Source organism: Rhamphochromis sp. 'chilingali', assembly GCF_963969265.1.
Source record: "Rhamphochromis sp. 'chilingali' genome assembly, chromosome: 17".
Classification (NCBI taxonomy): Eukaryota; Metazoa; Chordata; class Actinopteri; order Cichliformes; family Cichlidae; genus Rhamphochromis; species Rhamphochromis sp. 'chilingali'.
Genome location: NC_137944.1, coordinates 11,686,784 through 11,713,098, shown reverse-complemented (window position 1 = coordinate 11,713,098; position 26,315 = coordinate 11,686,784). Strand labels below are relative to the sequence as shown.

Sequence of the window (26,315 nt, the reverse complement as noted above, 5' to 3'; positions counted from 1 at the left end):
TACTCAAATCTGACTTTTAAAAAAAACATTATTTTACACATTTCTTCACAGACAGCCTGAATGTAACATAAATCTTCATAATTTAAGTGCTTTTAAGCTTCATGTATCTTTCAAAAAGACATCCAGTATTGTCTTTTAACATGGTCCCATGATGACAAACCTTTAAAAAAAAGAAAGAAAAGAAAATCCTGAATTTAGAGTGCTGTAACATAGCACTGTTGCCTCATAGCAAGAAGGTCCTGAGTTCTATCCCACCATCAGGGTCTTTCTGTGTGGAGTCGACGTGGGTTCTCTCCCACAGTCCAAAGACGTGCAGTTAGTGGGGTTAGGATAATTGGTGATTCTAAATTGCCCATAGGTGTGGATATGAGTGCGAGTGGTTGTCTCTATGTGTTAGCCCTGCAACAGACTGGCGACCTGTCCAGGGTGTACAGGCTCCAGCCCCCGCCCCCGTGACCCTGTCAAGGATGAGTGAAAGAGAACGGATTGATGGATGATGCTGAAAAAACACTGAATCCTGGAGGCAGGGATCTATTAAGAAAGAAAGAATTGTGATGAAAGTCAAATGTAATATTAAGAAAAAGAGTCACTGTGATACTAAGACAAAAAAATGAATAGAGTGGAAGAATCAGTCATTTAGATGCTATTTCACCCCCACAGTGAAGCATTTAACATTACTGATGGTAACCTGCTGACTTCACATGCACAAATGAACTATTAACTATTTGATGATTCGGTCTGCAGCAGGCAGTGGGGAGTGAGCATAAGAGGAGTAAGTTTTTTTTTTGAAGTTGCAGGTAATTTCTCACAGGTCAGCAAATATCACCAATGTCACAAATTGTTCTGCACAGGCTTTAAAAAAAAAAAAAAAGGGAAGCCACGGTTGCTGTAGCTGCAGTTTCCACATTAAAAAAAAAAAGCAGCGTGTAATAAATTCACTCTCAGAGAAAGATGTAAGACAAAGAGGTCAAGAGAGGAAGAAAAGAGATTATTCTTCAGAGGCAAGAACTGCTCAGCAACAGACATTTTACAAAGCAGCAACAATGGGAAACTCCATGTTAGATTGAAGTAGTCAGACAGTGGATGTGTACACAAAGTGCTGCTTGAGATATCTGGTTATTTCATATTGTGAAATGTCTTTAAAAACAAATTACATTATAATAATTTCATGTTATTAAGAAGTACATGGGTAGTTAGCGCAGGCTAAACTGGGACTGTTGTGTTGCGGTACAGTTTACAGTGATGGACGGTGGTATGCATAGAGAAGGGCTTGGAAAAGAATTGAAAGAATTCTGAATTGGATAGAATTTTGGCAGAATTTTGCAACAGCAAAGGCGATGGTAGAAGTAACTTCCAGGGGAAAATGCTGTTTTGTCTTTTTTTAAAATGAGATTTGATGGGATATTCTGTTCATGTAGTTTTGTTTTTGTCCTGTTGACCACTGAAATAAAAGGTAATGCTTTACAGTAGGTGAAGCAATACACCTGTTGTCCTCAGGGGTCAAAAATGACCCCAGTTCATTTGAGTGTTTTTTAAAGTACAAAGTACAAATTGTCAATCAATTCAGTGTTACACCTTAGTTTAGCTTAAGACCAACACATTACCACAAAATTTACCTTTCATTTTGCAATTTGGGACCACCAGAAATTGTTTACATAAAGTATAGCCTGTTTTTTAGTGAAAATAAAATCAGACAATAAAATATTTAAATGTTTAGATTATTTTGACTATTTGACTAACCACAGAGTGCTGTATGTTGAACTTTAGTGAGAATGTTTTTCTTGAAGCATTTCAAATTTTTTAAAGCAGCACATAATCACACCTGTTGTCCTCAGGGGTCAGAAATGACCCCATCTGGTTTGATTGATACTTAATTAATATGAAGTGGATTTTTCACCCAATTAAAACTTAATTCAAACATTTTGACACTATTTCTTTTTTAAGTCTGATAAAACCTCATTTAAATGAGCTTTTCCTTTGTTTTTGGCTAACACTGAGTAGTGCTGATTTTCTAACACTGGAATATTTCTAACATTTTGAGTTATTTTCCAGTGTTAGAAAATCAGCACTGCTCAGTGTTAGCCATTGTTAATCTTTAAAACTGACTAGGTTACTTTTAAACATATAACACTGTCAAAAGTGTTAATTTAACACTCAACAGTGTTGTATTTAACACTCAGAGGTGTGGACCCATATAGACACTCTCTAGTGTTAATTTAACACTGGAGATTTTGCTGTGTAGCATGTGGTCTAAATATTGGCAATATTTTCTTTATCTTCTAATCCTGGATCCTCCTGATCGTTGATTCTTCCTCCTCATTATATTAGAGGACAATATGTGCATTGTTCTACTGGTCATTCCTTTCCACAACATGGTAAAAAAAAAGAGTTCTTTTAGGGTCAAAAATGACCCGAGGACAACACAAGGGTTAATCTGATGATTTTCTTTAGTGACACTTTCCAAACTCCACCTTAATATTTACCTTCTACTGCCCCATTATTTAGCCAAGTCCCACTTTACTCCCTGAGTGTGACTGCCAGTTACATTGATAGTGGAAATGCACCACTCCGTAAATGTTGATGCCAGCCTTTCATTAGTTAGTTATTACGTTAGAGAGCAACACTGATAAGGTTTACAAGGGCCGTGAACTACTTGACAATCATACTGTGAGGTAAACATGGTATAAACTTAGAGAAAAAAATCACTTCCACAACTCTGTGATCATTTTAAAAATACTTTAATGGTTATCATTTAAAATAAGTCACAAATGAGCTTTCACAGACCGAATAATGTTCTTATTGTAGCAAGAAATAAGCCATCTAGTTTATCAGGGATTACAAAAACGTGACCCGATGGTAAAGATAGAGGTTTATATTGTATCATTTCCGTTATTAGAATTCACCCAATCACTCTTCGCCCAGGGAAAGGGTTATTGGCAGCATCTCGTGTAATGTATTAACCACTAAGAACAAGGTTGCACCTTTTTCCGCTTAAAGTTGCTGACATCATATAATATAACACAGGTTAAGACAAGTGACTGATAACCACAAGTTAGGTGCAACGGGTCACAGTAAATGCCTCAGTGTCCCTCACCTGGACACACAGTAGGGATAAAGGACTCAGAGAGAGGGAGGAGAGAGAGAGAGATAGTCCTCGGAGACTCAGGAGCCGACTGCACAGAGGAGGTTTACTTCTGAATCCTCTCAGTTGCTTAAAAATTTACAAAAGTAACAGAACTTCTTATTAAAGAGAGACACAGAAGCTCTTATTTCCAATTTCTTTTTTGCACGGAGGAGGTTTACAGCAAGCCACCATGAAGCTGAAATTACCAAACCCAGGACTGGATGACCGAATCCCATCTCATGAAGATTTGGAAAGGATGGAAACCGAGGAGGCTGGGGACAGGCCCAAATGGGACAACAAAGCCCAGTACCTCCTCACCTGCGTGGGCTTCTGCGTGGGACTCGGTAACGTCTGGAGGTTCCCGTACCTGTGTCAAAGCCACGGAGGAGGTATGCAGGGATGTGTGGGGCAGTAGATGTGAAAGATATTTGAATATAGACTAGATGCCACAAAAGAAAATATCAGTGGATTTACTTTGTTTTTGCTAACAAAAGGACACTATGGATTTTAGTGATTGGAAAGAAATTATACCATTTGAGAAATGCTTTTGTTAAAAGGTTACAACCAAGTGATAGGACAAAGCATGCAGACATGTTGTATCAACACAAAGAACCCCACGGTATGAATTATGGAAATGCCCGTTTTATTCACCATAAATAATCAGATATAGATGCTGACTAGATTTTTATTGAATTTTATTTCTATTTAATGAAACTCAAAAAAATAAAGTCTTTCTTGAGATAAATGCTATGGGAAAGGTAATGTGTGAGTCTTATTCTTGGTTTGTACAGTTCCTAGTTTAGCTAATAAAAAGCTGCTTTTCACAGTTTACAAGTATCTTTGTGCTTAGTTTCCTTTGTTAAAGTGTCTAATAAAGTGAAAATCTCACCACTTTGCTAATTCATTATGAATGTGAATGTTGTGCTTTTAGGAGCGTTTATGATCCCGTTCCTTATCCTGTTGGTTCTGGAGGGAATCCCGCTGCTGCACTTAGAGTTTGCCATTGGTCAGCGCCTGAGAAAAGGCAGCGTGGGAGTGTGGAGAGCAATCAACCCTTACCTGACTGGAGTTGGTGTGTACAAAAAAAACATGCATGTGTGTGGGTGTGTGCGCCTTCGTATCTTTGTGTTTTATTGTGTCTATGTTGGCAAAATGGCTCCACAGACAGCAATAAGTTATAATTCCCGTAATGGCTAAATATCTCATGTATTAACTAATTTAGAGTTTTTAGAGGATGGAATTGTTCTGTTCTTCCATTAGGTTTGCTTTTGCAGCAACGGTTACTCAAGCTAGGTTTTAATACAAAATACAGACCGAGTAATCATTCCTATCCAAGCATTTAGAAAAAAACACTCAATATTGGGATCACTTAAGTGTACACTGAGCACCATAATGAGACCAAATTCCTGCCAAGCATATATCATATGTAACATATATAAACATAGCACTTACTATGCTGTCATGCTAAAATAAGCTAGCAAACATGGCCCACATCTTAAGCAGATAATCACTGTGAGTTTTTCCACTGCTTTCTTCATTCTTTTGCAGGCATTGCATCGTTACTTGTCTCATTTTTGGTCGGTTTGTATTACAACACCATCATGGCCTGGATCATGTGGTACCTGTTCAACTCCTTTCAAGATCCTCTGCCTTGGAGCCAATGCCCTCTCAATGCTAACAGCACAGGTGTGCCTTCATCTAACAAGAGGTTACAATAGAACGTTATGCGATGATTAGCCTGCCATCAAGTTGCTCTTGCTTGTGCCGTTTGCAGGTTTAGTGGCTGAGTGCGCACGGAGCACCACTGTTGACTACTTCTGGTACAGAGAGACTCTGAACACTTCAGCAGCCATTGATGACTCTGGAGGTTTGCAGTGGTGGATGGTGCTGGCCCTGTTCGCTGCCTGGACTCTGCTGTATGTGTGCTGCATTCGTGGCATTGAGACTTCTGGCAAGGTCTGAAAAATCACAATGTCTAAGAAAAGGAAGTGATTTTTACATGTAGGTTTGCTCAGATATACACGTGCCATCTTTCTTTTTTCAGGCTGTCTACATCACCTCCACTCTCCCATATTTTGTCCTCACAATCTTCCTCATCAGAGGATTGACTCTCAAAGGCTCTACAGAGGGAATAAAGTACCTCTTCACACCAGATGTAAGGGTTCAATGTATCACATGTCACAAGAATCAGAAGGGACAAGATGAACTTATTTGTCATTATGGTTTTTGTACAGTTTTACAACGTCTGTGGAGAATTACTCAATAACGTCAGTGAAACCTGGACCTCATTGTTTCCACTCTTCATGCTTAGCTAAGCTAGATGGCTGAAGGCTCATATTTATTGCACAGACATTACAGTAATATATGGTTATATAACTGTTAGAAAGTGTACTTACAGAGATACAAGCCTATTTCTTTAAGCTATTATTTGCCGTTTTAAGACACCCAGGCCTGAAACATGAGAGCAGTAAACCTTTATCACAGGACTGATAAAAGCTGATATAAAAGCTGATACTGAAGGCTGAAACGCAGCACAGTTAGTACTGTAAATTCCAATACATAAGTAATCTAGATAGGCACTTTAAAGCCAAATTACCTGGTGACAATTGTGCAATTGTGCATTGTGTGTACCCTCTTAGATTATTAACTAACAACAGCCAGTGAGGTGGGAAAGTGTCCGTTTTAAAATTCTGTATAGGTCAGAAATCTGCTCACAGCTCAATAAGAATGCTTATCTTTGGATTCTCTTTAGGTGGATGAGTTAATGAATCCACAGACTTGGTTGGATGCAGGAGCTCAGGTTTTCTACTCCTTCTCCTTGGCTTTCGGGGGCCTCATCTCTTTCTCCAGTTACAACTCTGTTCAGTGAGTAAAGGTCTTGATTACACAGTCATAATGGAACTCACTGTCCAGCAAGTGTCCTCACGCTATGTCCCTTTAAAATCTACTTGCAGCAACAACTGTGAGCAAGACGCCGTTCTCATCTCCATCATCAATGGCTGCACCTCGGTGTACTCTGCAACGGTGATCTACTCCATCATCGGTTTCAGGGCAACGCAGAAATTTGATGAATGCCAGGGAGAGTGAGTTTCAGTTTGCACAAAAGATGACATTACAATAGGGGGAAAAATGAGAGAGTGAGATTTACTTGTATCTAGATAGACTCATATGAGTTTTTTCTTACTTTTTTTCAGTAACATCCTGCATCTCATCAATGCCTTTGACTACCCTGAAACCTCCATCACAATAGAGAACTACGATCAGGTTCTGACCAGCCTAAATCAGACAAATCCAGATATCATCCAAGGTTTGCCCTTAAAAACCTGCGACATTCAGAATTTACTCAGTCAGGTCAGTGGAGCCTTTATTTTTTTGTATCCTGTTAATTCCCTGATTATTTGCCCAGTTTGAGTGTCACAAAAATGATTCAAAATCGATTCAGAACTTGAAAGATTTGCCCTGTACCGCTTCAGGGTGTGGAGGGAACGGGCCTGGCCTTCATCGTTTTCACAGAGGCCATCATCAAGATGCCTGTTTCACCTCTCTGGGCAGTCCTCTTTTTCATCATGCTCTTCTGTCTCGGCCTTTCAACTATGTTTGGGAACATTGAGGGAGTGGTGGTTCCCCTTCAAGACCTTAGAGTTCTTCCTCAAACTTGGCCTAAAGAAGTTTTTACTGGTAACTTTCTCACATTGAGAACTTCTTCATAACCACCATGGAAAACTGGGTATGATTGTAACCGCCTGCTTGTGTTGTTTTTTCAGGTCTTACTTGCTTAATATCCTTTGCTCTTGGGCTCATATTCACCCTACGCTCTGGGAACTACTGGCTAGCTCTTTTTGACAACTTTGCAGGCTCAATCCCCCTCCTAATCATCGGTTTCTGTGAAATGTTTGCAGTTATCTACATCTATGGGATTGATAGGTAAGTGTGCCCGTCCTTAGGTGATCATTGAGTCAGCTTCCAAAGTAATGACCTTCTAGGTACTTTATCAAACATCCGACCATCTAAACAGAATCATGTTTGTACTTGTCATTATGGGAAAGTTCGCTTTCCTGGTATTTTCATAAGAGGCAGAAAAGGTCAGTGTTCAGTGAGGCAACCAACAGTTCTTGTTAGAGTTCAAACAAAGTGTTGCCTTCTGACCTTGCAGTAGAGATAATGTAACTCATCACAGCAGAAGTGTGTTTTAATGTTGCAACAGGAAGGGGAGGAATGTGTAAAATGTACTTTTGGCTTAGAGTTTCTGACCATGCACATGAAAGCAGTTAAGTTGACTTATTTATAACAATTATCTAATAGTTAGAAGAAAAGGTGCAAAAAAGGTGGTGTAATATACATCTTTTAATGTTGTCAATTTGGACTCAAAGTTAGCTTAGAGAAAAATAACAGACTACAGTCTGCTTTGGTATCAGCCAGTTGAGCAAACAGTGACATGTGATGCTTTATTTACTGTAACTAATAAAATCTACAAGGTTGCCTTTTATGGATGATTTTTACACGTATGTATGTCTCCCTCTTATTGCTTTCAAACAGGTTCAACAAGGACATTGAATTTATGGTTGGCCACAAGCCCAATATTTTCTGGCAGGCAACATGGAGAGTGATTAGCCCACTCCTTATGATCTTCATCCTAATTTTCTACTTTGTTACCCAAGTCACCAAAGATTTAACCTATCTGGTGTGGGACGAGGAAGCGGTAAGTTTGTTGTTCACAGTAGTTTACAACAAGTTTTTACATACAGTAACTGCAGGAATAAAGATGTAGTTTGATGTTTTGTGCTGCAAAATGTAACTTTTTTGTTGATCCCGATCACAGGCGAGCTTTCCCATACTGGAAGCACGTCCCTATCCCTCTTGGATCTATGCCATCATCTTTATCCTTGCTGGAATTCCCAGTCTGGCCATCCCCATTTTTGCGCTCTTTAAATTTTTCCAGAGGAAGTGCTGCAAGGACAAAAGCTACAAAGATCACCCAGTGGACACTATCTCAGCCAAAATAGAAATGAACGGCAAAGCAAAGTTCTAGGTTGATGTCGCCTTGATTGTTTAATGTGACTGATGTGTACTTGCTTTTATTGATGTGTTCTATGCACAAGATTGCGACTGCTGACTATTATCTTTGAAAAACAGATGTGTATTTTTAAGTTGTTAGTTAGTTTCTGCATGATTGTGCACTTTGGGAGATTTATTATAGGGCTACAGGACACCCAATGGCTGCTTAGCTTATCTTGGCAGAAGGAAACAGGTTGACCTGCTCTGTTCATAAAATATGCTTACAAGCATCTAAAGCTCAATAATTAACATGTTCTCAGATTGCATCTGTATGGAGTGCACAAAGAAAAAAAAATGGGTGAGCCGGTCTGATATGTTTCTCCTGTACCCACAGAAAGTAGTAATGTTAAGTTAACCAGTCAGTGGTTGAATATATAACTATTCTTTTGATATTTTAAATGTACCACGCATGTATGTCTAATACAGACAAATGACTAATTATGGGACAAATCCTGACCATCGTTCCCTAGAGTGATGGCTTTGCAGTCACTAAATCTTTCAGAAGAATGGTATTCATTCATTCAATCAATGCAAAGATGAACTGAAGATGCTTTGGTGTCACGTGGCAACCCAGCATATTACTCAGACACTTTATGTTGCATTTTCCTGTGGTGTGCCGAGTGCCTCTATATACATGAGGTTTATTTTAATATTTTGTAAATAATCCTTGGATTAAGTAAGATTTTTACACACTGTAATAATGTCTTAGATTTTTTTAAGCTGGAAAAAAACGAAGAATACAGGCCTCGCTACCATTCAGCCCCCTTTTGTGTTGTTTGGTTATTGTGTTTTTAAGGCGGACTGTTGTAAACTTCTACCTTGTGATGTACAGTTCCAAGAAAAGGTTTGTGAAATTTCTGCACTGATCCTAACTTGAGGCACAACTATTGATAAACGTTGTCTGACTAAACTAGCACAAACAACGGAGCTTTTCATGTCATTATTTGAACACACTGAGCACACCGATCATGTCATATGTTTGACTTACTAAATATTGAATTGATTAACTCTTATACTTTCTTTAGCAGCGTCCATGAGATGTTTTCAGTAGCCGCTCGTGAAAGTTCTGCGATGAGCAGCAGGACTTTTGTAAAAGTGTTTCAGTTTCTCAGTATTTCTGGAATGTTTTGTACATCACTCTTCATCAGAGCTCGTCTTTTTCACTGTGTTCTTTGGCTCATTGAAGTATTATAGCACCCAGCAATAACAATTGGTCATGAAACCAGTATCGATGGCTGCAAGGCAACTGGGACAAAGCAACCCCAAACCATGATGAAACCTCCGCCATGCGGAGATGGAGTTTTTGGTGTTAGTGTTCAGCAGGTGCTGGCTGACCACTTCTGGTCTCGATTCATCCGGCTGTACCTTCCAAGCCTGCAGCTGCGGCAGAAATGGCAGTCATCCCCCGCGGATGTCACAGAAGGTTTGGTGGTGATGATCGTAGATCCTCAGCTGCCTCGCACTTCCTGGCTCGTGGGTCGCATCTCCAAAGTCCACCCCGGTGCAGACGGGCACATCAGGTCTGCTGACATCAAGGTGAAAGACAGGACCTTCACCCGACCTGTGGCGAGGCTGGTGGCACTGCCTGCCCTCCCGGACGAAGACAGAAGGCAATCATAGTGACTTTGTTTGTAAAGTTGCCTTTTGTTGTGAGCAAATGTACTCCATACATTTGGGGGCGGCTGTACAAAAGGCCCCGTAGTTACGGTTGTTGTTCAGTTGTTAGTTCACCTGTAGTTTTTTTAGAGTGGCCAGTAGAGGTCACCCTACCGCTTTGTATGAGAGAGACTATGGGCAGGGAGAAACGTGGGCAAGGCACCTGAGCTTTTCTGCTCCGGATTACCAGCAGAGAAGTGGTCATTCCGTGAAAAGTGTGCGTTAATGAGCAACGTTAAGTTTGTGATGTGTGACGATGTGATAATAAGATGTGTTTGGGACTGTAACTGAGGTTAGGGGGGAAATTACTATGTTTCTGTCTGTGCCGCTAGCGGGCGCTAGGCTAAGCTAAGCTAACTCTCCTGCCATGTGGTTGGGTATAACTGTGTACTGGGTTAGCTCTCTCAGTGGGTCTATACGTGAGTCGTGGGTAATATATGGCCTATGGCAGGGGTCTGCAACCTTTAACACCCAAAGAGCCACTTCGACCCGGTTTCCACGCAAAAGAAAACACTGGGAGCCGCAAATACTTTTTGACATCTAAAATGAAGATAACACTGCATATATTGTTTTTTTTACCTTTATTCTTTGTATGAACAACTAAAGTAAGTAAGTAAAGTTTATTAAGCGCTTTTCACAGAAAGGCAGTCACAAAGCGCTGTACACAAAGATTAAAATAAACAATACAATCAACAGACATTATACACAATGTAAAAGATCAAATGTAAATAAAGAATATAAAATACGTAGATCAACAAAAGGCTTGTTTGAAAAGAAAAGTTTTTAATTGCTTTTTAAAAGAATCCACAGAGCAACTAAAGTGTTGCTTATGAAATCCATGAAGTGCTACCGAGAAAATTACATTTTATTTATGTAATTAACACATTTTGAACTCTTAAAGAAATATAACAAAAGTAAAGACACCCAGCTGAACTAAAATGATCCATGTAGCAAACAAAAACTGTTGTGAGCCGCCACCCTTATATCGCCTTTGGGCTTTTGGAGCCTTGACCTGACTTTTAAAAAGTAATTGGAAAAAAGCACTATGCGGCTAAAAAAAAAAAAAAAAAAAAAAGATATTTGCAAAATTATGCCTAAATATGTATTTTACCTGGTTAATGTGTGTGGCGGGGCGTGGTCTACCTGAGCGGCACCCGTAATCACGCCTCGCCACCTTAAAGTCTGTGCTCTCTATGCTGTTGTGTTGGTATGTGTCGGGCTGTGAGCTGAAAAGCTACAGCCGGCTGTATGCGTACAGCAACCGTGTGTGAAAAGCGGTCAATAAAGAGATGCTGAAAAGCATGTTCATGCAAACATCGTCGGGTCTGTCGTGATATGTTTACAATAAGACTTATGGTCCCGAACCTCTGCGCACAGCGTCTGCAAATCGGGGCTTTCATCTTTACGCAGGACTGTAAGCTGTCATCTGTGGGGCGTGAGCGGTGTTTGTTTTTAACGTAGTTCACGGTGGAGAATAGCTGCCGACATAATGTGGATATGAAGATCCATAATTGGCCTACCTGGGGTCGAAAGTCTCGATAAATGCACGGCGTTTCGGCTTCCGCGAGCGTGACGCTTATTTTGAGCGATGAAAAAATAATAAGATATAATTAAATTTTTATATTTCAAAATCACAATAATCTTCCAATTTAGAAGTACAAGTTAAAAAAAGAACTAAACACAAATAAAATACACTTCAGCTAAATACTTCTAATTTATTTTCCCAAACCACCCAGAGCCGCAAAATAAAGACTAAAAAGCCGCATGCGGCCGACACTCCGGGGAGTGGTAGCGGCAAATCTGAACTAGCATCTTACAGTACTCCCAGTCCAAGCTATCTACCCAACAAAATGCCTCAAACAATCAACGTAGCTTTAAATAGCTGCATGCCTTATGACAAAACTAGCAAACGCTGGGGGGAACTAACTAATGCAGTGACACATTGTTTAGCCAGGGACATGATGCCTATTCATAGTGTGGAAAGAGAAGGTTTCAAAAAGATGCTTAAAACGTTCAATTCACGCTACAAGCTACCCACCAAGAAATACTTCTCTAAAGTACTGAGGTGTCAAATGCGTTATCTTCAGTGGAGTGCGTCCACCACGGACATGTGGTCAAGCCGAACATCGGACCCCTACATGAGCCTCACAATACATTATGTGGACAAAGACTGGAAGCTACAAAACAAGTGCCTCAAAACAAGTTTTTTTCCCCGAGGACCATACTGGGGAAAATATAGCCAAAGTCTTAAAAGAGTTCCTCAGCTCAAACAAGTGTGTGTGATGACAGACAACGGGGCCAACATTGTGAAAGCCGTTGCACTCAACAACTGGACCAGACTTTCATGCTTCAGACATCGCCTGCACATTGCAATAGGTAAGTTAATTATAACGTCAGATTAAGCACTTATTGTATTAGTTTAAATGGTAATAATACTGTTTGTGTTATTGATCTCTGAATGTGGGTACTTGTGCTGCAAGATATATATACAGGGTGGGCCATTTATATGGATACACTGTAATAAAATGGGAATGGTTGGTGATATTAAAGTCCTGTTTGTGGCACATTAGTATATGTCAGGGGGCAAACTCCTTGTGATGGACCGAGTTGAAAAACAGGAGGAGTCCCAGGAATTATTAGAAAAATATAATTTTCATTTATTTAACCCCAAAAAATTATATTTACAAAAGTAATAAATGTTGAGCTCATAAAAGAGGTCAAAGAAACAAAACTGAACTCAGGCAAAGACTGCAAACTTAACCAGGCAAATGACTGCTCAAACACACATAATTGACCTAAGCATGAAATGACATACAAGGGTATATATAATGGCTGATCAGACCATTGTGACACATGAGGGGTAACAAACAAAACACAATCATAAATCACAAACGATGCAGTATTAATAAACTAAACACTAAAGAAGAAAATCAAAAAACCCCATTAAACCCTAAACTCAAATATTTAATTAAATACAAATACTTTGTTTTTAAAGTAAAGAAAACACACATTCCCCCCTTCAGCAGGAAGTGGTGGTGTGGTCCAATTATCTTCCTTTGTATTTAATGGTTTCAAACCCTGGCTACCATCTTTTGTCCAGCAACTCCCAGGGATAATGGCAGGTAAGAAATAAAAAGACAAAAGTTAGTCAGAAAGCAAAGAAATGAAGTAGTATGAATACATAAGTAAACTAAATGTGCGCGCTTACAAATAGAACAAATGTATCCAAACCAATCAATAAAGTTATTGGCAACTAAAATGTATTACTATGTTCAAATGAAGAATGAAAATACAAAAGTTACCGACTTTAGAGTGTGGCCATGGGTTTGGCCATCACACTCCTCAAGATGGGTGGTGACCATGGTGGCCATTTAGAAGTCGGCCATCTTGGATACAACTTTTGTTTTTTCAGTAGGAAGAGGACCATGTGACACATCAAACTTATTGGTAATGTCACAAGAAAAACAATGGTGTGCTTGGTTTCAACGTAACTTTATTCTTTCATGAGTTATTTACAAGCTACTGACCACTTATAAAATGTGTTTAATATGCTGCCCATTGTGTTGGATTGTCAATGCAACGCTCTTCTCCCACTCTTCACACACTGATAGCAACACCGCAGGAGAAATGCCAGCACAGGCATCCAGTATCCGTAGTTTCAGGTGCTGCACATCTCGTATCTTCACACCATAGACAATTGCCTTCAGATGACCCCAAAGATAAAAGTCTAAGGGGGTCAGATCAGGAGACCTTGGGGGCCATTCAACTGGCCCACGACGACCAATACACTTTCCAGGAAACTGTTCATCTAGGAATGCTCGGACCTGGCACCCATAATGTGGTGGTGCACCATCTTGCTGGAAAAACTCAGGGAACATGCAGGCATAAAGAGGGAAACGCATCATCGTGTAGAAATTTCAAATATCCAGTGGTCTTGAGGTTTCCATAGATGAAGAATGGACCCACTATCATTGTACCCCACATACCACACCAAACCATCACTTTTGTTGTTCCAACAGTCTTGGAGGGATCCATCCAATGTGGGTTAGTGTCAGACCAATAGCGGTGGGTTTGTTTGTTAACGTCACCATTCACATAAAAGTTTGCCTCATCACTGAACAAAATCTTCTGCGTGACCTGAGGGTCCTGTTCCAATTTTTGATTTTCCCATTCTGCAAATTCTGTGCGCCGATCTGGGTCATCCTCGTTGAGATGCTGCAGTAGCTGGAGTTTATAAGGGTGCCATTTGTGAGTAGCTAATATCCGCCGAAGGGATGTTCGACTAATGCCACTCTCCAGTGACATGCGGCGAGTGCTACGCTGTGGGCTCTTTCTGAATGAAGCTAGGACAGCCACTGATGTTTCTTCATTAGTGACAGTTTTCTTGCATCCACATTTTGGCAAATCCAACACTGAACCAGTTTCATGAAACTTAGCAAGCAGTTTGCTAACTGTAGCATGGCAGATGGGTGGTCTCGTAGGGTGTCTTGCATTGAAATCTGCTGCAATGACCCGGTTACTGCGTTCACCAGATATCAACACAATTTTGATCTGCTCCTCACGTGTTAACCTCTTCGACGTGTCAATGGCTGTGAACAAAGAGAAACTTGTAAATAACTCATGAAAGAATAAAGTTGCGTTGAAACCAAGCACACCATTGTTTTTCTTGTGACATTACCAATAAGTTTGATGTGTCACACAAAAGTTGTATCCAAGATGGCCGACTTCTAAATGGCCACCATGGTCACCACCCATCTTGAGGAGTTTGCCCCCTCACATATACTAATGTGCCACAAACAGGACTTTAATATCACCAACCATTCCCATATACTTTCAGCAGCATATTAAACATATCAGGTCCCCATAAGGAGAATCATGTGCTAACGGCTATCTAAATGACTCGGGTAAAGTTTGTAGCATGCTTGTCGTTTTTGTCTGCTTCCACTTGTCTTTGCACTAGGATGATGTCGGCGTAAATGTGCAGTCATATTCGTTGTGTTCCCACTAGTGCTGTCAGCGTTAATCTCGTTAAAATGACATTAAAGCCATAACGCGGCAAATCTCCGTTAACAAGTTACCGCGGATCGCCCTGTGCTTGGGGCTGGACGGCGTCAACACGTTAACAAGCTAACTGCGCTAATGCACTAGTTCCCACAAATTGAGCATTGCGTGGCACATACGACATGCTGTTTTACTTTTGTCCATGACGCGCTTACCATCAGGGTCATGCTTCACATGAAAACCAAGATAGTTCCAAACGCCAGATCTGAATGAGGGTGGGGGAGGTTCAATTTCGGGTAGCGTTGAGGTAGTTGCCATGTTGCAACGAGCTTAGCTTCTGTCTTGCTAGCTTGCGCTGCGCTCAGTGGATCTGCACTCGACAGTGCAGTCTAGGCGGAGTAGTCGAACGCAGATCCACTGAGCGCTCAACACAGACAGCATCGTCAGAAGAAAAGTTGATAAAATAAATTAAAAATATTTTATTGTTCGATACATATGCGTACCGAACCGAATGCACTGTATCGAACGGTTCAATATCGATACGAGTATCGTTGCACCCCTAATAAATATGTGTGTCTATATGTGTGTGTAAATAATTGTGTGTTATACATAAAACTTAAATGTCACACATTCCACACCGCATTGATATTGCTGTTGAGTAATGAACTGTGTTTCCTTTTAAATGTATGTCTTTTAGAAAGAAGTGTGAAGGACCCAAGGATCAAATGGGCAGTTGGAGTGGGAAAGAAGATTGTTGCTGCTTTTGGCCACAGCTGGAAGTGCCAGCAAGCTCTGCAGGCTGCCCAAAAGGAACTGGGCCTACCAGAACACAAACTCATAACTGAATGTTGCACTCGTTGGGGTTCAAAGCAGAGAATGATCCAACGGCTGCTGGAACACGAAAAAGCTATAACACAGGTCTTAGCAGCTGATAAAACCACAAGGCACCTCATGTTGCCATGGCAAGACATTGAAGTGCTTGACTTGGTCAGCACTGCATTGAGTCCACTCCTGGAGTTTACAGATGCTTTCTCTGCTGAAGAGTATGTAACCATTTCATGTGTTAAGCCTGTTCTTCAGATGTTTAACAATGACATGTTAAAAGTAAAAGAAGGTGACACTGAGCTGACCAAAGACATCAAAATAGCAATACTTGATTACATGAACAAAAGCTACAAAGACAGTGTCACAGAGAGGCTTGTTAACATGGCTTCTTTCCTCGATCCACGGTTTCATACAGAATATTTCTGTGAGAGTGAAAGCGAAGCCATCAAAGTTCAAGTCATGAGTGAACTAGAGCATCTTGTGTCACACCAGGGTAGCACAGCCACAGGTTTTTCAGAAACACCTCATATATCTACTGAAGACCAAACAAGTCAGGGAGCTGTTAAAAAGCCAAAGAAGAGTCTCGGGAGTTTTTTTTGAAGGGACCAGTTAGTGTCAAGATAGAGGTAACTGCAGAGAGGTTATCATCTGAACTGCGCAGTTATGTGAATAGTCCACCAGCAGACAGTGAGTGTGATCCTCTTTCGTGGTGGAAAGTTCACACAGTAAACTTTCCCCACATCAGCAGATTAGCTAGGGAATACCTCTGCATTCCAGCAACTAGCTCTGCATCTCAAAGGTTGTTCAGCACAGGTGGAAATGATGTAACTTGTCAAAGGTCCTCCCTTAAGCCCGCATCTGTGAACATGTTAGTGTTTCTGACAAAGAATCTTAAAACTTGAAATGTAGAAAATGTAGCATAATTTATCTATGTTTTTGTTTGTTTTGTTTTTACTCAAGAGTTTGTGCAATATTATTATTTGACTTATTGATTTTGCACACTGCACTTTTGTTGCAAAGCACCTCTTAAGTTTTGTGGATATACATGGTTATCCATAACCATGTATATAACAGGATAACCACTGTTCAATTTTGTGTGGCTGTAATGCACATTAAAATAAACAGCTGCTTGTTTAAACAAGAAGAAATTGATGGGTTTTTTTTCCCACTAATAAAGTTGTGGAGTTGTATTTTGTTTCGTGTCAATTATATCGTCAGTTATATCGTTATCGCAAATTTTCAAATCTACATCGTGATAAATATTTTTGGCCATATCGCCCTGCCCTTCTCTGTGGGGGTCAAAGTTTGCAGAACTACGAACGCAGCTGGAATCCATAGCTGTGCGTGTTCATGGTGCTTGCATTTTCACCTGCTGGACATCACTACCTGACATTAACATGTGTATCTCTGTACTAACAAACATGCCATATTGGCCCAGTTTATTTTTCTTATCATTGTTGTGAGGAGACCATAAATAGCATTGCATTTTCTGTCGTACAGCTCATTTGCTGTTATGGAGTTCTTGTTATGGATAAAAAGTGTCTTTTTTTGTTTCAAAATAGCTGATAACTGCAAACATCTGCGAACAAATGTGATTCTATAAAGTGGTTCTATATAGCGTGTAACTGTTAATATAGAGCGTTATTAAATTCATTGCTAATGCAATCATATGGCACATTGACTTCTGAGGAAATTTTAGATGGCACTCATCAGAAAGGTTGCCGATCCCTGGTTTATTTTGATGTGCTGTGTTTGGTTTGGTTGCATTATGTTCAGTCATCTCCCCTTTGGTCTTGTCTGCCCAAACCACAGTGGCCCTCATTTCCTTAGTTGTGACTAATAAGTGCTCACTCAAACAAAATTTAGCCCCGGATACAAATTTGTCTTCAGTCTCAGTTCTGCACGGGAGATGAATGCTGATTATGGCACATGATACAAACACAAAGGGAAAACGTAACATTTGTAGGGATGATGAAATGAACTTAATATAGAAGCAAAGCAAAGAAATTGGATTTATAATAGACGCTCATTTAAAAACATAAATGTTAATAATTACCATGCGTTTCACGATATCTGTCTAACATTTTGTTCAGACATATATACATACATATGCTACCCTTATTATAGTAAGATTATTATTATTATTTTATTATAAGATTATTCTGTTTATCTTATGTTAGCAAAAGAAAACATCTGATAAAGGAGATTAAGCACTGTACTAAAGTCTAAAATGATTAAATACACACAACACAAATTTAAAGACTGCAGCTTTTTGTGCGTTTGTGTGTTTTGCTGATTGCCCATAATTGTGACATGGGTAAAACCCAATGCCAATCAATATAAGCTATAGATATTAAAAAACAGTTATAGTCAGTTAAAAATCTTTGTGATTCAGTTTAGATTATGGTTCAAGCAATGATTTAGTGTTTCAGTGAGAAGAAATGTGCTACAAAAAGTGATGAAAATAAAACTGATGCTTAGAATAAAAAAAGAGTTCTGACCATAGCAACAAGAGAAATGGGTTTTGCTCCTATTTCTGTTCTTTTAAATGTTCATGTAGACTGTTAACTAATTTGTAATAAAACTAAGAAACTCAACGGCTATAAATGAAGGAGAAAGTACAGAGTGTGCCTGTGTCTGGTTAATCTGCCCAACACTGCAGATAAAGTAAAGGTCATAAATCGTTTCATGATTACCCGACGCACACACATGCACTCCCCCCTGACAAACGCTTCACCAGCAGTAGACACAACGTGCGCTTCAGTATACAGTGGACACCATGAGACTGGTACTTCCTAACCCAGGACTGGATCTCAGAATCCCCAGGCATGAAGATCTGGAGAGGATGGAAAAACAGGAGGCTGCAGACAGACCCAAGTGGGACAACAAAGCTCAGTATATACTAACCTGTGTGGGGTTCTGTATCGGTCTGGGTAATGTTTGGAGATTCCCTTACTTATGTCAGAGTCATGGAGGAGGTAAGCTAAGACAGAAAGGGCAAGATAACATATCTGGTTAATAATCAGACAATTTAGTGATTTACTGATTTTAAAAAATGTGTGTTTGTGGTATACAGGAAGTAATTTTTATATTAATCTAATAATTATTATTATTATTAATAATATTAATATGCTTTTCTTTAAATAATTAAAACTTTAACTGCAACAAAATCACTTGACCTTTGTACCAACACTTAAATGGAGTTAAATTGTCACCAATTCATTAATACAAGAGAGTGCCCTTAGGTTTGCAGTCAAGCTGCATTAATGATTATTCACCAAGATGTCCCCTGAGTCCAGCTGGTTAAGTTTAAACACAATCTTAATTATGTAATGACAGGTGTTGACTTTTATGCAGTTACCTTATTGCACTCAAATATTTTTAAAATATGCATTTATTTTGTAATTTAATCATTCTTTTTAAATCGTTAACTCAAGCACAGTATCATGAGCTATAGCAACGAGTGTCCTTTCTGTGCAATAGTGATGGTGTATACTGATTAATACAAAACAGCAATGTGACCTTTCAGGTTGCACTGACACGAAATCTTATTTTTAGCCTACAAAAAAAAAGTGCTAAATATAGCCAAACACATCTATGACTAACCATAGTGATAAACGTCGCCCATCGTATTTGTACATAAGAGCATATCTAACTTTTAGGGCCACACAGTTGCTAATGGCTAACTGCTATTAATAACTTTTATTAGAAGATGTTTTAAATTATCATAAATATGTCGAATTTTGAACATTTTTAAGTTCCTACACACTTCATCGTGTTGTCGCGTTATCAGACAGAATCAGACAAACGGACACTTGTCAAAAACATAAAGCATTAAAATGTAGACTAACAGAAAACACTTCATTTAACAAACTCAGAGCCTTGTTTATTTCTGTCCAGCGTACAACGGCCCTCTTTTACTGATATGTCTAATATGACAAAATTACCATCAGATTTATGAAATGCGCAAAGCAGTCTGTTTTGTTCTTACCATCATGCGTAAATTGAATCTGAATCATTCTGAACCAAATCCGATTTTTTCCATTAAATAGACACACTTGCCTCTAGGTGAAGCAAAGAAAGTGGTGATGATGTAGCAAGGGAGGAGCTTGCATCACCATGCCAAGAAAGCAGAAACTGAAACTATTAAGTTCAAAGAGGAAGCGCAGCTTTCCATTGGAGTGATGAAAGCCTCAAAAATGTAAAAGGAAAAAAAAAGAGCCTCTGGCTGAAAAAATGAAAGTTCTGAATATAATTTTTCCTGAGATGATCACTGTGGCTCAAGTAAGAAAAAGATTGGACATCAAACCCGATATGTTAAAACACTAATAGACTACAAGAAAAACAAGAAAACATCTCATGGTCGGTTAGACCGAAATGAGAAAACCACTGTGGTTAAGAAAAAAAAGCAAAGAAATTAGACTTTAAATGATGACATCCAGCAATGATAAGTAATTTTAATAAGACGATTAGTAGTAGTAACAGTATTAGTGGTGGTATTTAAATTTTCTAAGAGAACCTGGCCGTTGTTTGTTCGCGTGAATGGTTAGAGGCAGTTTAGATTTATTCATATAGCACAGGCTAATTCAGTTAATAAAGCACTGATTTGAGAATAAAACATTCATGTGCATGACTTACACCCACAGTCGTGTATGTCTGTCATGGCATTAGTTGTTCCCCAGAATTCTGTGCTTGAAAACAGTTGTGTGTTACTTTCACCTGTTAATGATATACTAACAATCTCTAACCTACTTAAATATATTTGCAGGTGCATTTTTGATTCCTTACCTGATTCTGCTGGTGCTAGAAGGAATGCCTCTCTTACTGCTAGAGTTTGCTATTGGGCAGCGCCTTAGAAAAGGCAGTGTGGGAGTGTGGCGGGCCATCAGCCCATATCTGACAGGTGTTGGTAAGTAAAATGGTCCCTGCAAAAAAACCAAAAATACCCAGTGTGTGGTTTTTAGTGATTGTGATGATAGATGATTAATGCTGTCCCTCAGGTATTGGCTCCATGTTAGTGTCCTTTATGGTTGCCCTGTACTACAACACCTTAATTGCCTGGATCATGTGGTATTTCTTCAATTCCTTTCAAGATCCATTGCCTTGGGCTAATTGTCCTCTCAATGAAAACAGGACAGGTATTTGTACACTGATTTTCATCCCACACACACAAATCATAGCATCTGTTTTGCTATGTTTAAGAGTGGGTTTTTTTTCCCACTTTAGGATTTATACCAGAATGCCAGCAGAGCTCCACGGTGGACTACTACTTTTACAGAGTCACTCTGAATGCTTCTAACTCAATAGCAGACTCTGGAGGACTCCAGTGGCCCATTATAATATGTCTGTTAGCTGCCTGGACAGTTGTTTGTATCTGCTGCATACGAGGGATCAGTACTTCAGGCAAGGTTTGTAGAACCTTAAATAAAATGATCACTCTTTACTCTGCCAATGTTCCTATTTTATTCATTAACGTGAGTATCCATCCCTCCATCCATCCATCAGTTTTCTTCTGCTTATCTGGGGCCTGGTCGTAGGGACAGTACCCTGAGCAGAAAAGCCCAGATCTCCATCTCCTTAGGCATCTCCTCCTTATCTGGGGAAGTGCAACACAATCCTGGTCCAGCTGAGAGATATAACATTTCCAACATGTCTTGGGTCTGCCCAAGGGCCGGGGTCCGGAAAGAAATGCCAGGAAACCTCACCCAGGTGGCCCCTGGAGGCATCCTAGTCAGATGCCCGAACCTCCTCAACTGGCTCCTTTCGATGTGGAGGAGTGGCAGCTCTACTCTGTGCCCGTCTCAAATGACTGAGCTCCTCACATTATCACTAAGGGAGAGAGACCAGTCACCCTTTGGGGAAAGCTCATTTCTCCAGCTTGTACCCACAATCTCATTCTTTCCGTCATTACCCAGAGCTCGTGACCTTAGGTGAGGGTAAGGGATGTAGATCGACCAGTAAATCATCAGCTTCGCTTTTACACTCAGCTTTCTCTTCACCACAACAGTCCGGTGCAGCGTCCACATCCACGTCAGAGCCATTTGTTAATCCCTCGCTCCCCTCACTCGTGAACAAGACCCCGAGATACTTAACTTCCTCCACCTGGTGCAGTAATTCGTCCCTGACTTAGAGTGGGCACTGCTCACTTTTCCAGCTGAAATCCGTGGCCTCTCATTTCAAAGTGCTGATTCTCATTCCTGCTGCTTCACATTCAGCTGTGAACTGCTCTAGAGTAAGCTGGAGGTCTTCACCTGATGAAGGCAACAGGGCCACATCATCGGCAAAAAGCAGTGACGAGATTCTTAGACCACCAAAGTGGAAGACTTCCACCACAAAGCTGATTAATCTAATGTATTTTTAAAATCTGGAATTTTAAAAAGACATTTAATATGATGCATTGATAGCATTAAGCTAAGTACCAGAATAGGTTTCCACAAAAAAAGAAAGAAAAAGCATTGTAAATTATGAAATTTTGTATGCTAATTGTTATAGCTACATTTCCATCCCACAAGTTGTTCCACTCTCATTTCTAATGTCCTCAGGCAGTCTACATCACAGCCATCTTGCCATACATAGTGCTGGCCATCTTCCTGATCCGAGGACTGACTCTTAAAGGTGCCCTGAGTGGAATAAAGTTCCTCTTCACACCAGATGTATGTTTCAAATCTTGATTTTTTTTTAAAGTATGAATTTAAAGGTCAGAAATACATGTCAGTGTGTGTCTCCCTCTTGCAGGTGGAAGAGCTGATGAATCCAACTACTTGGTTGGATGCAGGTGCACAGGTCTTTTATGCTTTTGGCTTAGCGTGGGGAGGGCTGATTTCCTTCTCAAGCTACAACCCTGTTCAGTAAGGAACTGCACTTTTAGCATTTTGTTCACTTTAATTTAATTTCTTTTAAAAAAAAATAGGCAAAATAAGTCATTGAAAAATGTTCTAAAAACCAAAGTCAGGCTGTTGTTTCCTTGTTCTTTTTGCACATTTAATTTCCAAAGCAACAACTGTGTGCAAGACTCTGTGATCCTGTCTGTGGTAACTGGCCTCACCTCAGTCTATGCAGCCACAGTGACCTACTCCATCATTGGCTTCAGGGCCACTGAGAAATATGACACCTGTATCAACGAGTGAGTAAAGCTTATTTTAAGGCTTTGAAAAAGTTTACTACTTTTTGGTAAAAGGCACTAAACTTACTGACCAGGAATTTAAAAACCCTGTGACGTCCAGGTACCCCTACCCCTTAACACCATGCTTTCAGCAAATGTAATTTGCATCTTTTGAAAAATTTTCTCCCAAGTCTTGTAAAAAACAAACATTCTGGCTTTAGCACAACAGAACTATTAGCTTCTTTTCTGCAAAACATTGAGTTAAGGTTGTAAAGGTTTTTATCCTCTTTGTTGACTTCACAGTGTTCAGTTATAGGTACAAAGGTTTTAAAGTCAGTCTAATGAGATCGTCATCATTGCAAGCAGTCTGCCTGTAGACATGACACCAGCTGGTTTGTCAGTCAGCACACAGCACCACAACATCCTTATATATTCACATCAAGCTACGGCAAAATATGTGTTTAATGTGACTAGAAAATGCTAACATGCTTAACTCAATTGTGGGGATGGTAAGAATACCTGATGAACACCTGCATTTGTGCATTGCCATTATAAACATATGTAAGCATATCCTTTAAGTAGATAATAGTAACCCCGAATTACTAATCTGATGTAATTTCTCATCAGAAACATCAGGACGTTACTAAATGGATTTGAACTCCCTGAAGACAGCATCACTGCCAGCAACTACAATGCAGCCCTTCATCATCTGAACAGCTCCAATCCAGATACTGTTTTTGGACTGGACATTAAAACCTGTGACATGCAGAAACTCCTCAGTGAGGTGCCTATTTTAATGAAAATCTATTAAGTTCCCATGATAATATTATTATTATTATTATTATTATTATTATTATTATTATTATTATTATTATTTTATATTCTAATCTGCATTGCATTTGTTCAGGGAGTGGAGGGAACAGGTCTGGCCTTTATAGTCTTCACTGAGGCCATTACCAAAATGCCGGGTTCCCCAGCCTGGTCTGTCCTGTTTTTTATCATGCTTCTCTGCCTCGGACTCTCAACACTTTTCGGAAACATTGAAGGAGTCGTAGTCCCTTTGAAAGACTTTAATTTATTTCCCCAAAAATGTCCCCATGAAATATTGACTGGTAACTTAGCTTTATTTTATTTTATTTTATCTACATTTGATGCATTCCTCAGAATTTTACATTTAAATTGAACATTTTTAGAGTTTCTTGCTGGATTTTTAACAAAAGATCCATTGTTCTTATTTTTTAGGAGCAACATGTTTTGTATCCTTCATCATCTGCCTCCTGTTTGCACAACCATCAGGAATTTATTGGTTAACTCTCTTTGATAACTTTGCTGGATCTGTTCCACTGCTGACCATTGGATTGTTCGAGATGATAGCTGTTGTTTACATCTATGGCATTGACAGGTTAGTAGTGCTTCCATTTGTTAGCAGAGCTGCTCTGTGCAGCGTTATGGCATAATAATTTTAAGGGAGAATAAAAAGTCGACACACATATCTCATTCCTGACGGAGGACTCTACCACTACACTTCTCCAGTCCATTCACAGAGTCGTTGCATGGTAAGACATGGATAGGAAGTGGGCGGAGCCTTTTACCGTCATTTTATTACGACGCAAAGTACAAACACCTGTGGACACACAATCCAACACCATTAATTTCAGCTGCATATTTGGAAACTCAAGTAAAGTGTCAGGAAGAGTAGCTTTACATTTCACTACTATTAAGCTGCATAAGGTAGCTCAGCTTTCTGCAAAGCACAAAGAACAACGGGGTTAGCTTGGTGCAGGCATTTCAGCACATATCAAGCTAAAACAAACAGTTCAGGTATTAAGGGAAATACCTGAACTTAGACATTAAGATTCTTTGTCCGTTTGGAAAAGCAGCATCAAAAAGTGGTAATTTTTTGTATAACATGATGTGAAGCTAACTGAAATTTTCTTGTTTGGCAGGTTCAACGAGGACATAAAGTTCATGGTTGGGCAAAAGCCTTCTATTTTCTGGCAGATTACGTGGCGATTTATCAGTCCTCTGATTGTCCTGGTTATTTTGGTTTTCTACCTGGTGACTCAAGCCCAAAAGCAGCTCAACTATCTAGTCTGGGACATAAATTCTGTAAGTTTGCAACCACCATCCTAGTTACTGAATCAACTTAAGCACCTCCTCTTTGTTTTGCTTTGTATCTTAATGTTCACTGATGCAATTATATGGCGTCCCAAATGTTTATATTTATCATCATAAGTAAAGTCAAAAGACAATAAGCAAATTGGCAGCAGTCACATAGCTTACCAGTTTGAAAAGTTATTGCATAAACTCATAATAGGTTGTTGGATTTTTTTCATTGTTCTTTTACAGGAGACATTTCCAGCTTTGACATCAATACCCTACCCCTCATGGATCTATGCTGTTATCTTCCTCTTAGCAGGAGTCCCCAGCCTGGTAGTGCCTATGTACGCATTATGTCGGCTGATCTTTGTTTGCTACAAGAAAAAAATGTCATCCAGACTATAAATGAATACATCAGAGAACAAAGAAGAATTCAGGATTATTTAACAGCGCGTCCTGCATCCAGCACCACGCCAAAACATGTATTAGGCATGTTGGTCCATGGTGTCACTCTTTGCAAGAGTGAAATGGACACACGTGCAGTAATTTGCAATAATGGCAGAGGGAGGTATTTTATCTCAAGACACCATGAAAATAATCATGGGAACGCATTTGAACAGACATTACTAACACATTTAAATGTAAACACACATTAGCCACCTAGCTTAATCTGGCTAATAAAGGACCCTGGTATACTTCATACTTCACTTCATTGTTCACTAGCGACTTCTTGGCCTTAAATATATTATCTCCCCCTGCTGGTACTGCAACATCTGCACGGTGGACCCGCGTGTCTATTGCATTGCTGCTGTGATACCGGGTTCATTACGAAATCTATTAAGTGTTTGGTAATAATCATTGCCAACAAAAAACCACACTGACAGTGAATTATAGTTTGGTAAATAGATCTCATTAGTCTGTGTAATCGATATTTATTTGATAAATTGTATTTTGGAGTGGACAGCACAGCTGTGAGGTGATTAGCACTGTTGCTTCAGAGCAAGAAGGGTTGGGTTAAAACTATTAGGCTACTTCAGAATATATTGCATTGAATTATACTGAATATGTTACTTTCCAGACCTTTTGTTGAGGATATTCTCGAGCTACACCCCTGTAACTTCTTATTACATATATCCATGTTATAGAAGAATAGTTTTTAACCTTGTTGTAGATTTGAGGAAACCTATAAAATTGATGTCTGCATGCACTTAAGCTGTTATGAAGGCCCAACACTAAGAAGCTTTTTTAAGCTGACCCATCTGTATATGTGTTTACACTGTCATGTGAATAAGAAACAAGCATCGCACAGGTCAGAGAAAAACTAGATAGACTTCAAGGAATTATAAGGGTATGTAGTAGCCAGGTGCTGCTGATCAAATGCACTTGATTATCTGATCATCAGCAGCCTTGATGCATGCTCAATTGTCAAGACTGCTAATTAAACCCCAAAAG

General features: G+C 39.6%; 2 protein-coding genes across 2 annotated transcripts; both read left to right on the top strand.

The window, feature by feature from the left end:
* The first annotated feature begins 3,211 nt into the window (after positions 1–3,211).
* On the top strand, positions 3,212–8,335 carry LOC308384127 (sodium-dependent neutral amino acid transporter B(0)AT1-like). The gene is made up of 12 exons (XM_080862490.1): positions 3,212–3,513; positions 4,056–4,196; positions 4,673–4,810; positions 4,899–5,080; positions 5,169–5,279; positions 5,877–5,989; positions 6,079–6,207; positions 6,319–6,475; positions 6,598–6,802; positions 6,889–7,048; positions 7,661–7,823; positions 7,944–8,335. The coding sequence occupies exons 1-12, from the start codon at positions 3,315–3,317 to the stop codon at positions 8,151–8,153; spliced, it is 1,908 nt and encodes a 635-aa protein (XP_080718616.1). The 5' UTR covers positions 3,212–3,314; the 3' UTR covers positions 8,154–8,335.
* A 10,105-nt stretch (positions 8,336–18,440) lies between these two features.
* Positions 18,441–25,268, top strand: LOC308383987 (sodium-dependent neutral amino acid transporter B(0)AT1-like; the record flags this gene model as incomplete). The annotated part of the gene is made up of 12 exons (XM_080862272.1): positions 18,441–18,639; positions 20,430–20,570; positions 20,662–20,799; positions 20,888–21,069; positions 22,204–22,314; positions 22,397–22,509; positions 22,656–22,784; positions 23,391–23,547; positions 23,671–23,875; positions 24,006–24,165; positions 24,710–24,872; positions 25,113–25,268. The coding sequence occupies 12 exons, from the start codon at positions 18,441–18,443 to the stop codon at positions 25,266–25,268; spliced, it is 1,854 nt and encodes a 617-aa protein (XP_080718398.1).
* Positions 25,269–26,315: the final 1,047 nt, after the last annotated feature.